Raw genomic sequence first — 15578 nt, forward strand, 5'->3', positions numbered from 1 at the left:
GGAACTAAGCCCTGGGCCAAATCCATGCCCACTCTCAGTGCTGCTGGCAGTCCCCCTACGTTTCCCAGGTCATGCCATTCTCCTGCCCTCCAGACAACCATCTCACACCACCTCAAACCATCACACCTGTTCTCCTCAAACCTCCAGGCTCCCCATTGCCCTCTCCTCAGCAGATGACCTTGCTTCCTGCTTCCTAGCAGCCAGGGACTCTTAGTTTCTACTTAAACACACACACCACTTCCTGCCTTCACCTGTTCACGGAGGCGCGTCTTTCCCCTCTCCAGGGCTCATTCCTCTCGTGGAGCTTTGGATCCCATCTCCATTGGCCCTTTCTGTTATTTCTTTTCTCTCCCATAGTTTCAGTCTTTCCTTTTCCTTGGAATTCAAGATAAAAAAAGAAAAGCTCAGTCTCATTTTTATTTCTTCCCTGAACTTTTCCTTGAAGTCTAACATGCAGATTATAAATAGAGCTACAGTGTGATGAATTTTCACAGCTGTGAGATGAGCACACCTGTGTGCACCAATGCCCAGATAAAGACAGCACATGACAACAATCCCTAGAAATTCCCTCGTACATCTTTCCAGTCATTAGCCCCTCTGTCTCCTCTGTTGCGTAACAGCATCAATTGATTTGCTTGTTTTTCAACTTTATGTAAGCAGAATCATTCAGTATGTGCTCTTCTACTTGGCTTCTTTCAAACGGAGTCATTAAATGTTGGTCTCCCATAGTAAGGTCCCAGGGCCCTCTTCCCTTTTCATCCTTTCTTGGTAGGCAGTGTTATTCCCTCCCCCTGTTTAAGTTACCATCTAAATGTTAATGGCTCACACATGTATACCTTATAAAGTCCTGATTTCTTTTCTCAGTGTCAGTTCCATCCATCCAGCTGCTGTCCTTGACATCCACTTTCGGATATCACGAGCATGTCTAAAATGGAAATCACAATCTTTGTCCTCAAACCTTGGTCTTTCTAGAGTTTTCTGTCTTACTGAATGGCTCCATCTCTATCCAGTTATTCAGGTAAAAGACCTAGGAGTCATCCTTGGCATTTCCTTGTCCCTCACCCATTGTATTGAAACTGTCACCAAGTCTAATGGATTTTTCTCTCATCTCCACCATTGCTTTAGTCCAGATTTTGATCATTGTTTCCAACCCAAATGACTAAGATGATCCCCTACCGTGTTTACCCCCAGATGCTCTCGCTTTCTACCCATTCATTAATTTCTGTATTTTAGCTACAGTTTTCTATTTAAAGTGGAAATCTGATGTTACTACCAAATTTTAAGACAAAAGCTAACCACTGTGGAGGCTTCCACTGCTATGAACATAAAGATCATGATGCCTAGCTTCTCCCCTCTCGTCTGGCACTGAGCATCTCCAGCCCAGCTGGCCCTGTTCTGTCCCATGCTTGCCTCCTGCCCCTCACCATGGTCCTCCACGCGTGCCTTTCCCTCAGGTCGTGTATCTTCTTTTCACCCTGCAGAGGCCTCCTCTAGATCTGAGCTCAGCCATCAGTTCAAAGTGGTCTCCCCTGACCAGGTCAACCTCACTTCCAGCCCATTCCGAGGTGCTCAGAGCACTGTGCAGGGCTGCTTTGAAGCGTTTCATATAGATTTATTTGACATTTCCTTGTGGACACCTTTGATGAATGTTGTCTCCCCACTAGACTGTGGCTTGCACTCGAGAAGGGACTGGCTATGATTCTGCACTGCTGAAGGCACAGAGGCTGACATAGGTTAGACACTCAGTAAACATTTGGTGCTTGAATGACTGGGAGACAGAGAGATGTAGGAGTTTCAGAGATTCACAAATTCATAAATTCTCTGCAGTTTCTGCTGATCAAGGAACTTGCATTCAAGAGAGCAGGGAGAAGAGCACAACAAAGGAAGCATGTGCAAAAATGAGCACAATAATTCCAGGCAGTAAGTGGTAATGTTCTGTACAAAAATTAAGCAGAAAGAGGTGATCAGAAAGGTGTGAGGGCAGAGAGGTAAGTCAGCTGAAACTGACAAGCCCAGGAGCTGCTTTCTGGGCATATAGCACATGTGCTGAGGCCTGGGTGTTGAGTAGATGCCAGCTCCCTGAGGACCAGGAAGAAGCTGGGCAGGGGGCTTATGTGAAGGTACTGAGGGCACATGAGGCTGGCAAGCTTGAAGACTAGAAAGGAGATGAGGGAGGCTGGTGTGTGGTTTGCAGAGAGTGCGGGAGGTGAGGTTGGAAAGAGGAGGTGGCTGGGCCACCTCCAGCTTGTGAGCCAGCGAGAGGATGTGTGTTCTAAAGAGCAATGGAAGGATTAAGCAGGGCAGTGACGTTCTCTAACTTATGTTTTTAAAAGATGAGGGTGACTACTGGTAGAGGTCCAGTTGTGGAGGAGCAAGAATGAAAGCCAGAGAGACCCATGGTTGAGAGGCTGTTGAAATATTGCAGGCAGGAGGTGACCGTGGCCTGCACAGGGTGGAGCTTGTAGTGGCCATGGAGAGATGTGAGGGCAGGGCTGGGTTATGTTGTGGAGAGGAGGTAGAGTGTGCAGTGATTTGCATTGGTGGTGCTGGAGGAAAGCAGAATTAAGGACAATGCATCTGGATGGATGTTGGTGCGCTTGACACAGATGGGGAAGAGTGAGGAAGGAACAGTTTGAGGGGAAATTTGGTTTGGAAATGTGGTTATAGTGCCTTTCAACAGAGGTCATGGAGCAGTCCAGGGCTGGAGATAAAACCGGGAGCCAACATCAAGAGAGTATTTTAGATCAGATGACTGGTGAGATTACTTAGAGGGTATAGATTCAGAAAAGAAGTGGTCCCAAGCAGGAACCCTGAAGCACCCCAGGATTTAGAATTTGAACAGAAGAGAGGTCAGCAGTAAAAGAAACAAGGAGTGGCTAGTGAGGGGCAGGGACGGGCCAGCTAAGAAAGCAGGTGTTTCCAGCCCTGTCTTGGGGCCCTGTCCTGACAGAGGCAGGACATGTTGGGAAAGAAACATGTTTTCAGTGGCATGTTGGGAAAGAAACCTGCCTGCAGGGGCAGGGGACAGCATGAGGATAGCAGGGGTGGGGCTGTGAGATCCAAAACAATTTTAAGGAGGAAGATACAGAACATGTTTGTATGAGAATGGTCCTATAGCTGGGATGGAATTGACAGTGGCAACGAGAGGGAATAGTTATAGGATCCCATTTGGAGAAGGCCCAGGAAGTGTACTTATGGGCACAAGTGGAAGGGCTGGTCTTTCCCAGCAACAGGGCACCCCCTGTTGTAGTAGGAAGTGTGAATACAGGTGGCCTAGTGGATTTGCAGTGAGAAAATGAAGGGCTTGCCATCTAATTGCTTCTTTTTTTTTGAGACAGAGTCTCGCTCTGTCGCCCAGGCTGGGGTGCAGTGGCATGATCTCGGCTCATTGCAACCTCTGCCTCCCGGGTTCAAGCGATTCTCCTGCCTTAGCCTCTGGAATAGCTGGGATTACAGGCCCATGCCACCATACCCGGCTACTTTTTCTATTTTTAGTAGCAACGGGGTTTCACCATGTTGGTCAGGCTGGTCTCGAACACCTGACATCGTGATCCACCTGCCTTGGCCTCCCAAAGTGACGGGATTATAGGCGTGAGCCACTGTGCCCAGCCTGCTTCTGTTGTCTTAATCAGAAGCAGGCTCTTGGCAGGTTATCAGCCACGAGTGAGGGAGTCAGAGGGAAGATGGGAGATTTGAGGAGAAAGGGGAATGATGAAGTAGCAATTTAAAGTATTGGGAAAATGTGTGTACTGAAGACTTTTGGAAGAATTAAGGGCCACTCCAGTGCCCATTTGAAATGTATGGTCATGAGTTAAATAAACCTGGCATTATTCAGCCACTTGGGTGCCTGCATGGATAGGTGGAGAGTTGGGTTTGAGTAAGGTGCGGTGTCACTGAGAGTAGGTGGGGCCAGAGAGTTCTGCTGAGCGCAGAGAGAAGCTATGGACAACAGACAGGGAACAAAGGGTCAGGCCACTGGGTGCAAGTCTGCTGCATGAAGTTCCTTGAGCCAGTTAGCTGGAAGGGGAGGGAGCACCCAGTGTCCAAGAATGGGTTGCTCAACACAGATTTGGGAGGGAGCACAGTTTCTGGGGGTGATAGAGCTAGAGTGTGGCCATGGAAACAGTAATGATGACAGAAGAGAGAGGTGAACCTGGGTGGAGGGAGGGCATAAAGGACCCAAGTCAGCATGGAAGCCAGGAAGTAAAGACAAAGGACAAAGATTAAAAGAGGACTGGAGGTCCTGAGGGAGCAAAGAAAAGGTTCCATAGGATTAACAGAGCAGAAAGCTGGAATAGGATGTTTTGGTTAAAGGCTAGAGTTTCACTCAAGATGGACAGATTGCTTACAGACTTCTGAGTGAAAACTGTTGAGCCGTATAATGATATGGCTGGACTTGCATAGGTTAGTGTTGTCAGTGGAGGTGGAGGCAATGTTTATTTAGCTCTGTAATCTAGAACACCGTTGTATTCTTTCTGATGGCTTAAGGTCGTTCATACAGGGATTTTCTAAGCCAGGGGTCCCCAACCTCTGGGCCACGAATGGCTACGGGTCCATGGTCTGTTAGGAACCAAGGCCACACAGCATGAGGTGAGTGGTGGGCAAGCCAGTGAAGCTTCATCTATTTATAGCCACTCCTCATCGCTTGCATTACCTCCTGAGCTCCACCTCCTGTCAGATCAGCGGAGGCATTAGATTCTCATAGGAGCGTGAACCCTGTTGTAAACTGTGCATGCGAGGGATCTAGGTTGCCCGCTCCTTATGCGAATCTAGTGCCTGATGATCTGTTACTGTCTCCCAACACCTCCAGATGGGACCACCTAGTTGCAGGAAAACAAGCTCAGGCTCCCACTGATTCTACATGATGGTAAGTTGTATAATTATTTCATTATATATTACAACGTAATAACAACAGAAATAAAGTGCACAGTTTAAGCGTAATGCACTTGATTCGTCCCAAAACCATCACACCTGCCCCCAGTCTGTGGAAAAATTGTCTTCCATGAAACTGGTCCCTGCTGCCAAAAAGGTTGGGGACCACTGTTCTAAGCAAAGGCTTACTGGCTTACATTTTATTATGGAAAATTTCAAATGAACTCAAAAGTAGAGAAAAAAACAAAACGTACTCCTATGGGCCTGTCACCACAGGGGTTGAACCCAGGTTCATAAACCGTGAGGTTTTTGTTGTTCTTATTTTGTCCACCCTCTCTACTTTTTTGTTCACACGAGAAGCCAGTTTATTACTTGATTTGGGTTTTGTTGAATGACCACAAGTCACATACTGGGTGCTGGCAGTCTTACCTTAACATACAGTCAGCATTTTTGAAAACGATGTAAATATATAATACAGTTGTCTATCTTTTAGTTTCCAAAGTTTGTTACTTCACATTTTGATTGATAATTTATAAAATGTGTGTGTGTGTGTGTGTGTGTGTGTGTGTGTGTGAGAGAGAGAGAGAGAGAGAGAGACAGATAGTCCAGCATGTCTGTATTATCCTCATTATATAAAAAGAAAATAGATGCAAAGTAGTGTTAGGTGATATGTTGGCCTGAAGTTCCAAGATTAAGTGGGAATACATTTTAAAGTTCCGTCTTTCCTGTTCTCTTCTCTTGGTTGAACTTCATTCATACAGCATCTGCCCTCCATCTCACATCTCCTGTCTTTCTAAAGACATCACTGGCCCATCCCCACAACAAGCTGTCTCCATGCCAGCCCCAAGTGCTCGCAAGACGTTATCCTGTACCTCCCTGGCACTGGGCGCTGCACCAGTGTGCCCTTCTGCACACCTCTTTCTTTACCAGCCTGGCAGTGGGATGTTAGTTGCTGGGTGGCGCTATTCTCTTCCTCAGTTGGTGGTGACAGCTGGGTCCCTGTGCCTCTGTAGTTCTTGCATGGAAGTCATAGCCTCGAGCAGAGCAGCACAGATGAGGCACTTGGCCTTCTGCTCAGTAGTCGGCATCTGCTGGCTGAACACTGTGGACATAGTCTGATGTCAAGGCTGAATGGCTGCTAATTCCTTTAGGAGTGTAACTGGATTTTTCTCTCCTGCCCAATCAAGGTGATTAGTCTTTATTTCATATCCAGCCTGTGTTGAATATAATCCAGTTCAGAGTCCACTTTGTGGAACATCGGTTGTAGCTCACCAGCCTCTACCTCCACATAAATAGTTGGCGTTCCTCTGATGCTCTGATCACCCCATTAGGGCTGCTGTGGCCGACTCCTGCAGCCTCGGCCCTACATTGGAGTGGTAGTCTCCCTTACATGCAGCGGGTTTGCCTCTTCTGCCACTAGAGTGAGGAACTTTTGGTCTGAGCAGCCCTCAAGGGAAACCAACTTCATTCTCCCAGCCTGTTAGTCCTGTACCCCCATCTTCAGGTTCCCCTTTCTTATGCTGTGGCCCAGAGCATGTATTCTCTCAGGATATGGTTTCCTTGTATTTAAGGCTTAGTTTTTGACTTTCTTGAATCTCAGCATCAGTTCTTTATAAGCTAGTTGCCCTCAGTTTTAATTGTACTGAGATATTAGTACTGATTCAGTATTCTGTGGTATCACAAACTACAGGGAGAGAGGAAAGGCTCCTTTTCATGGAAGGTGAGGATTTGAGGTAGATGGGCTAAATTTTAAGCTTTAATTTTCTTGGTTTTCAGCTGCACTGTCATTTTGCTGTTTGAGTTCTCCTCCAGTGTGGGTCGAGTGCACAGAATGCTGGGGGCATTCCTGAGCTCGCAGGTGCAGGCTCTTAGTTTGTCCTTGGCAGTGACAGGCTTCCTCCTCAGGTCAGAAAGAGGGGCTTGCAGTCACGTGGGATGTCCTCTTGAAACCCCCAGTAGGACGTTGATTATGAGACATAGGGGGAGTCTGGAGTGAGAGACAGTCTTGGGAACGTGGTGCATTCAGGATCTGTGACCTCTGTGGGGTTCCATAACCTGTATCTGCCTCTGGATTTATAGTCGCCTCTATCTGTGTGGAAGAGTTGGGCGGGGTCTGTGATAGGCGAGTCTGTACTGGAGATCCTTTCTGTGTGTTGGCCTTTCTGTTCTTTGGTTGGTCACATGGAAAATTTGCCAGAGTTTCTTTTATCTTTCTTTTCCTACAAAATGCAGCTTACCCCTCTCATCCCCCCACTGTGCAGTGAGACTTACAGACAGGTCCAAGGACTTTATCTGGAAGGAATGGCAGTGCCTGATTCCTGAGGAACTCCAGTGGGAGGTCATGTCAGACTCCCCTGTCAGGGACCTTGGTGTTGAACTATGGCCCTTCTGAGCAGAGTTGGACTCTGCTGAAGCTAGGCTGGAGGAATGCTCTGTGGCAGCTTGATTCCTGGAGGGGGTGCTGGAAGACACCCCTGCTGGGGTTAGCTTGCGGGGGAAAGAGCAGAGCACAGTGCTGCTTCCTTTGTCCTCTGCTTGTCCCTGCCGCCACTGCCTTCTCCTGCTGTCCAGAGACCTCTTCCTGTGCGCATTCTCCTGTGCTCAGGATTGACTGGGGAAATGAGGGCTGTTTCGGGGATTATATTCATTTCAGTCACAGTTGCCCCTCTATGCGGTGGTCCTGGGATTAGTTTGCCATTGCCAGAAGAGCAGGAAAGGAATATCTTCTCAGCATTCACACATTTTTTTTAATCATGAAGATTTCAACCATACATAATATTTTACAATAGAATATTTTAGAGTAGAATATTTTAGTCATTTATCTCTCACCTGGATTCAATGGTTGCAATGATTTTTACCACATTTGCTTTGCCTGCTCTTTTTTACTTTCCCTTTTTTTTTTTTTTTTGGTTTGCTGAAGCATTTTAAATCACACATATCAGATGACATGTCCCGTCATTCCTGTTCTTCACTGTGCATCTCTAAGGCTGTAGACATTGGTTTACATAGCTACAATGACATGATCACATAGTTAACAGCATACAGTGTAATCTCATACCCCTAATCACATTTCCTTGACTGTCCCCTTTTAGCAGCTGGTTTGCTTCAGATTCCAAAGAAGGTCCTCCGATTATATCTGATTGTTATGTCTCAAGTCTCTTTGCATTTAGAGCAACTCCTCCCTCCTTACCATCTTTTTTTTTTTTTTTCCCATGTCCTTATTGCAAAAAAAAAAAAAGGGGGGGGCCAGTTGTCCTGTAGAGTGGCTCACCTTTTGATATTTTGCTACTTGTTTCCTAGTAGTTGCTCTGTCCCTGCAGTTCTTTCCATTAAAAATTAGCTCCAGAGGCTTGATTAGGTTTTGGTTCAGTCTTTTGGCAAGAATGTGTTCAGGGGGTGCTGGGTGCTTCCCATTGCACCACAGCAGGAGGCAGACGTGTCTGGTTGTTCCTCTTTGAGTCATGCTAAGATCGATCGATTCCTGGCTTCAGGTGGTGACAACCTGATTCTGGCAATGCCAAGTCCCGGATCAGCCTTCCAGCCCCTTTTTTCACCCATTGCTTATCATGGTCTGAATCAGGTGTTTGATGAGGAGTATGCACATATTAGCTGGTTGCTTCTTTGTCTTGAAAGAGAGTTCATACAGGAAATAGGATAGATGCTTCTCTCCTTTTAATTACCAATTTTCAGGGTAAGAAGTTGGGCCCCTAGTTAATTCCAATTTTGTTTCAGTGCCTTGGGTCTCTCCATCTCTCTAAAACAGAGTCTAGCCAAGGCCTTTCCATCTCTCTGCCTGCCTGTCTCTTTCTTCCCCATTCCCTACAGTCATTATGAGCTCCTGGGGTTTGTATATTTAATGTGTCTCACTCGATTGCCTTTCTTATTCCTTTTGATGCTCAGTTGCATAATTGGCTCTGTGTTCCTTTGGCACAGCCCTCCTGCTTTCTGGCATAACAAGATGTCCCAAGATCATTTTGTAAGTGCTACTCTGGCTTTGAACCCAGCCATTCCTCCAAGGACCCCTTGCCTCATGGTGGGGAGAGGATTTAAGGGAAGGGGCTCTAGGTGTGCTCATTGCTATCGCTTCTTATTGCTTCCAGGTCTTTTTGGTGATGGCTAAAAAGAAAAACAAAAAAGTGAATTCAAATTGATATCTCTAAGTCAAATTTTATATTACATAATTTTTTCTTAACTTTATACTTAAATCTAATTTTTCTTACATTGAATCTTGGCTAACCACTTTAACATAAACTACTTATTTGTATTAACCTACTTTAAAAGACACCAGTAACAGTTAAATTGTTGAAAGAAGTGTGATTTCTTTGCAGCTTATTTGTCAAAAGAATATGTTCTAGGCATGTACAATCAGTATACTGTGCTCAAAAGGCATTTGTGGCTATGTCACCAACATGATAGGTTTATTCTCTTTATTTTATTTTAATATTCATTTAATTTTATTTTTTGACTATAGAAGCATGTTTCCAGAGTCAGAACTATATAACAGTATATTCAGAGAAGTCTTAACTGTATTCTCTCCCATAAGTAATCATTAAATTCTGGATTATCTTTCACCATGCTTATTTATTTTTTTATTTAAGATAGGGTCTTACTCTGTTGCTGAGGCTGGAGTACAGTGGCACAGTCTTGGCTCACTGTAGCCTTGAACTCCTAGGCGCAAGCCATCTTCCTGCCTCAGCCTCCTGAGTAGCTGCGACTACGGATGTGTGCCACCATGCCTGGCTAACTTTTTAATTTAACCTAATTTTTTTTGTAGAGACAGGGTCTCCCTATGTTGCCCAGGCTGGTCTCAAACTTCTGGCCTCAAGTGATCCTCCCACCTTGGCCTCCTGGCATGCTGGGATTACAGGCACGAGCCACTGTGCCAGGCCAGTGTTATTTTATATATTACCTTCCTTTTTTGCAGAAAAGGTAGCATAGAACATATACTATTGTGTACCTTAGGTTTTTGGTTTTTTTTTTTTTTTTAACAGTGTAACCTGGGTTCACTCCGTGTCAGTGCGCAGTGCCGTCCTCATTCCTTTTTGCCTTGTGAGGAGGTGCCATACTTGATTCAGCTAGCTCCCTATCGATGGCCTTGGGTTGCTTGCAGTTTTGCTGCCAAATACTGCCTCAGTGAATAACCGGGTATATCAGTCATTTCCTATTTTTACCAATGTGTCTTTAGGATATATTCTAGAATTATTACTAGGACAAAGGATGGATGCAAACATAATTTTTGTAGATATATGACCATTTTTGCCAAAATTTTGGGTACCTAATTGAATTTTGTAATTATAACACTTTCACCTAGAAGCAGTCCAGTTTATTTTACGTTTTTAACATTACATCTCCTCAGACACCCATGCATGTTCTCTTTGTATGGAACATCTTAAAAGCGTTATTTTAAGAAGACCTATTGATTTCATTTAGTTAATTTTAAAGTGTCACTGCATATAGAATAAAAGAAATGAAAAGATTGCTAAAACATAGTCCTAAACCTTAAAAGATTTCAGAGTGAATATTTTGAGATTTATTTTCTTCTTTTATCTCCTCCTTATTCTGTTTGTTGTGTATTTTGTCCTCTGGAGGCTATCAAAAGACTGGAAATAAGGCACTAAGAAATGTACCTTTATCTGCCCCACCAGAATGAAGCAGGACATGTGTGTGGGTGCCAGAGGGTGTCCTGAAGTACTCTATAGATTCTCAGAAAATATTCGTTGAACCCCTCTCATTGCCAGGTTGTAACAGAGAGCAACGCACACAGTTCCTCCTTCATGGCACTTACATCCTAGTACAGGAGACAGGTTAAAAACCAGGGAACAAATACGATAATTACAAGTCATGTGGGCTTTAAAGGAATTAAAGGAGATGAAAACAGAGTCTAGCTGGGGCCTGTTTAGGTAGGGGAGGGCAGCTGACCCACAAAGCTCTGCACAAAGTAGGGGAGGGAGTGGTTTAAGTGCTGGGAACAGCATGTACAAAGGCCCCGAGGCAGGAAACGCTTGGGGTGTTTGAGAGCTGAAAAAGAAAGCCAGAGGCAGGAAGCATGGAGTGAAGTGGGGAGAGGGGCAGGTCAGGTGTTTGAGTTAAGGATTGGGATTTTATTTTAAGTACATCAGGAAATCATTGAAGACAAGTAGGAGAATGACATTTGATACCAACACATCATGTACTTATTCTTTCTGTAGATTAGAAGGCAAGTCACATATGATGTTTTATCTCCAAAAGCAGCAATGTTGTACCTTCTGAAGTTCAAAGTGGAGATCATTTTCATTGTTGTTCCTTTGTACAGGACAGCTGGTTTTCATACTCACATGTAGGTCTTTTGAGGATTTCTTTTCTCTTTCAATAACGTTCCCCTTGATGTTGCTCAGATAATTACAATGAGTGGTTGTAACTGGATTATTTACTTGAACTGTAAACAGGAGCATGATATCTACAAATTCTCTCCTTCAGACCTGCAAATCCAAGAGACACATCTCTGGAAGATAAGCGAGCTTCTTCCTCAAGACCAAAAAAGGTTTGTGTTACTGCTGTCACATTTATATAAAATTAATTTTGGAATCAATAGCAGTTTTCCGGATAGAAGCATTTTCAATTTATTTATTTACGTTTCTATTACAGGAGATGGCATGATACCCATGTAGGGAATTCCCCAAAGCAAGGCTTGCCATACCTGGACCCTGAGGAGCCTGCTTGCTGGAGAGGCTTTCGTGTCTGATGTGCAGGAGGCAGAATGCCAAACTGACTCTTCAAGGGGCGACTGCAGGGGCTCGAGACCAGCCAGCAGTATCTCATCCTTCGATACAGGGGATATACTGTACAGTCCTTTTTCTAGAAGTGAGAAGTACAACATTACTCTACAAGAGGAAGATTCTAGGGGCTCAAAAACAAAAAGGTTTGCACCTTGAGAGCCCTTTGGAATGTTGACAACTCAGGATCTAAAACAAAGTTCTATGTTAATGAGTTACAGAATACACGTGGAAGTCAATGTCACTTTATAATCAATAATAATACTGAGTGAGGAACACTATGCAGGAAGAAACCTTCCATAGAAAGACAGGCAGGGAAAAGCTTAGGCTGATCTTAAACTTACCTAATAGAGCAAGCCTGAGATAGACTGCCAAAATGGCCAAATAAGAGACTCTATGAAATAACAGTCTTGTAACTGTAGTAATTGTAAGGAAATTTTCTCCTCCAAATCACGATACCAAATAGGAAAAATGATCTACAAGTGCCCCATGTGTAGGGAATTTTTCTCTGAGAGAGCAGATCTTTTTATGCATCAGAAAATTCACACAGCTGAGAAGCCCCATAAATGTGACAAGTGTGATAAGGGTTTCTTTCATATATCAGAACTTCATATTCATTGGAGAGACCATACAGGAGAGAAGGTCTATAAATGTGATGATTGTGGTAAGGATTTTAGCACTACAACAAAACTTAATAGACATAAGAAAATCCACACAGTGGAGAAGCCCTATAAATGTTATGAGTGTGGCAAAGCCTTCAATTGGAGCTCCCATCTTCAAATTCATATGAGAGTTCATACAGGTGAGAAACCTTATGTCTGTAGTGAGTGTGGAAGGGGCTTTAGTAATAGTTCAAACCTTTGCATGCATCAGAGAGTCCACACCGGAGAGAAGCCCTTTAAATGTGAAGAGTGTGGGAAGGCCTTCAGGCACACCTCCAGCCTCTGCATGCATCAAAGAGTCCACACAGGAGAGAAACCCTATAAATGTTATGAGTGTGGGAAGGCCTTCAGTCAGAGTTCGAGCCTCTGCATCCACCAGAGAGTCCACACTGGAGAGAAACCCTATAGATGTTGTGGATGTGGGAAGGCCTTCAGTCAGAGTTCGAGCCTGTGCATCCACCAGAGAGTTCACACAGGAGAGAAACCTTTTAAATGTGATGAGTGTGGAAAGGCCTTCAGTCAGAGTACGAGCCTCTGCATCCACCAGAGAGTCCACACAAAGGAGAGAAACCATCTCAAAATATCAGTTATATAAAATGTTTTGCTAAGAGTTTAAAATCTTAAAACCCGTAAGTGCCACTAGGAAGGAAACCCTGTATATACCTACATTGACCCAAGAAATATTTACAGCAATCCCTAGCAGAACATTGTTTCTGAGGAGGCGCATGTGAGATTGATTTGTTGGTTCATGCCAAGTATGTTCCACAGCTTGACTTTGAATGTGGATCTCTGAGCGTCCGCCCAGCAGGATGGCTCTCGGGTCCCAGTCACAGATGTCGCTTCCTGGGATTCCAGCACGATGCCTCCATAGTTGAAAGACTACACAAAAAGCCACAATCATTGCCTGACCTCCTGAGTCACCTTCTATCTATGCTTTGCTTAAAAGCTATCCCAGATACTCCCCCTTGAGGAGTTCATGCCCTTCCTTCCTCTTGATTCGAGCATACTGGCATTGCATTGGAAAACGGACAGCTCCCACTAAGATCACGTTCTGGTATTTCTGAGGTTACTTGATTTAGCCCCTACGTATCTTTCCATATATCCTATTATTTCTGAACCCACTCTACCTATATGTCCTCAAAATCCCCATAAATATCCATCCCTTCCTAGATGGCATTAACTTTCATTTTAGATTTTAGGTGACTCAATACCCATTCACTTGGCCTGTCAGAAGAGTCATTGGCAGACATATATGTCCTTGAACCTTTTTTATTTGTGTGGATTCTGCTCATCACTGTCTCTGTTAGTCAGACTTATTTTCTAGTGGCTGCATCACATATTTTTCACTTGAATTTTTTTGGAAATAGCTGAATGTAAATAGCAGGGAGGAAGAAGCAAGCAAAGTGAGAGCTTTTCTTCATCCAGAATTGCCCTCTGGGCTCCTTTGGTAACAGATGGAGCTCCTTCCTAGCTAGGGAGACCGTACGAGAAGTGGATGGTAGGAGGAGTCACTAATGTTTCATCTCTATTTCTGTAATCTTGGGCAATAATGCATAGGAGTTCTCGATACCCCTTTATTGATTAGTGTGTATAAGTTCTTTTTTAGGCATGAACGTCTTTATTAATCCATCATTCTTTTCTTCAACAAATATGTATTGAACACCTCCTATATGCCAGGCACTGTGCTAGGTGCTGGGAATACCACTGATGAGACAGACAAGGTCCCTATTCTTGTGGAGTTTACTTCTGGTGGAGGAGACAGATGATAAGTAAACAAATAAATAATGTAGTTTGAGATAGTGATTAAGTGCTATGAAGAAAATAAACTAGGGTGATGATTTAGTGGTGGGGTGGGGTGGGGGTGGGGTGACATTAGCTAGCGGTCAGGGAGGCCTTTCCGCGGTGGGGCGTTGAGCTCAGGCCGGAGGAGAAGCAGCAGTCGCTGGCAGAGCGCACAGGCTGCTGTGGGGGATGAGCCGGTGCGTTTAAGGAACAGGCCAGCACTGGCATTCGCGAGCGGTGGGGAGGGGGAGAGATGATGAGGTGCTCAGTATACTGACTTTCATAGGCCTTTTTTTGTTTGTTTTAATTTTTGCTAGATTGATATTAAAAACTCATGTGGAGGAACTCAAGGAATGTTTAGAAGACCAAAAGTCCCCAATGACAGGAACAAAAAGCAACAAATTTTTCACTTTGTTTCTCTTCTCATTCCTGTTTTCATTGATTTCCCACATGTAGTCCTTTTGCTCAGGAAGTCTTTGGGGAAATTAAGGATCTTTGAAGCTCTGAAATAGGTGATCAGGTTAGTGGTGTCTGTCAACTGTCTAAGAGGTTGGAAAGTGAACTACTCAAAATAGTCACGAAAATACTGAAAGTTTGATTTTTCTCTCCATATTTGAATTAATTTTTTCTGTTTGACTGGAAGGGGTTTTTGTATAACTAAAACCTCAGTGCATAAAGGAGATTTAAAAGGAGCACATGATTTAGTGGGTGGGCCACGAAACTAGAGATGGGATTTGGGGGTAAATTTGTCAGTATCTGGATTTTAATCCAGACATCTCTGCTAACAAGCCTTTGGTAAGTCACTTCACATACTTTTCCTCCTTTTTACAAAGAGAGGGCTGGCTTAGTTATTTGCTAAAGCCCCTTCCAGGCCTGAATTCCACAAGTACGATTTACTGTAGTGTCTTATCACTCCTTCATGTCACGATAGTGTGGAGCATTAGAGAAAAGCCTAGACTTTTAGTTGATAGAGAGCCAGTTGAAATATCATTGATAGAATTTTAGTTTTAGGAAAAATTGGTTTGATTTCTAGCTTTATTACTATTAGGTATGTGAGCTTGGGCAAATCGCTTAATCTTTGAGTCTAGTTTTCTCTCAAAATGAGAACATTAGGCTAAATGATTTCCGACTTTCCAGCTAGTCCTAGAGTTCTATATTTCTACATAGTTGAATTATTTTATCATGCTGTTGCTGGGGAATATGACTAACCCTTTTGAAGCTACTAATTTTGTGTCGAGCTTTAAAGTCCATAATTGTTATCTTCAGAAAATATTATTTGACCTACAGTATGTCCAAATCAATTTAATAAAATCGCTTTATAACAGGGTTCTGTGCTTGACATGTAGTTGTGTGAATTCAGTGGTCGTGTGTGGGGTATGGGTATGGGTATGGGTGTGTGGTGGGGAATTGGCTTGCACATTAAGCCCAGGGTGACCATGTAATTTATTGTCCAAACTAAGTACTTGAGAGCTAAGGGAGCGGGTGCTGTTGATACTCACATCTGGACAAC

General features: G+C 44.0%; 2 protein-coding genes across 8 annotated transcripts in view; one reads left to right on the forward strand and one right to left on the reverse strand.

Annotated features, from left to right (window-relative positions):
* ZNF664 (zinc finger protein 664) overlaps positions 1 to 15395 on the forward strand; it is a 40122-nt gene extending 24727 nt beyond the window's left edge. For 6 of the 7 annotated variants that reach the window (XM_050748148.1, XM_050748153.1, XM_050748154.1 and 3 more), the window contains 2 exons: positions 11329 to 11392; positions 11497 to 15395. In XM_050748148.1, the coding sequence (XP_050604105.1) occupies positions 12096 to 12881 (786 nt within the window). In that variant the 5' untranslated portion in view covers positions 11329 to 11392; positions 11497 to 12095 and the 3' untranslated portion in view covers positions 12882 to 15395. Of the gene's footprint in view, positions 1 to 4810; positions 4868 to 11328; positions 11393 to 11496 lie in introns of all 7 variants that reach the window. The other variant, XM_050748151.1, reaches the window with a different exon arrangement.
* The window catches only part of CCDC92 (coiled-coil domain containing 92), a 299056-nt gene that overhangs the window by 60528 nt on the left and 222950 nt on the right, over positions 1 to 15578 (reverse strand). The gene's annotated exons all lie outside the window — the stretch shown is intronic.

Source organism: Macaca thibetana, chromosome 11, assembly GCF_024542745.1.
Source record: "Macaca thibetana thibetana isolate TM-01 chromosome 11, ASM2454274v1, whole genome shotgun sequence".
NCBI classification, from domain to species: Eukaryota; Metazoa; Chordata; class Mammalia; order Primates; family Cercopithecidae; genus Macaca; species Macaca thibetana.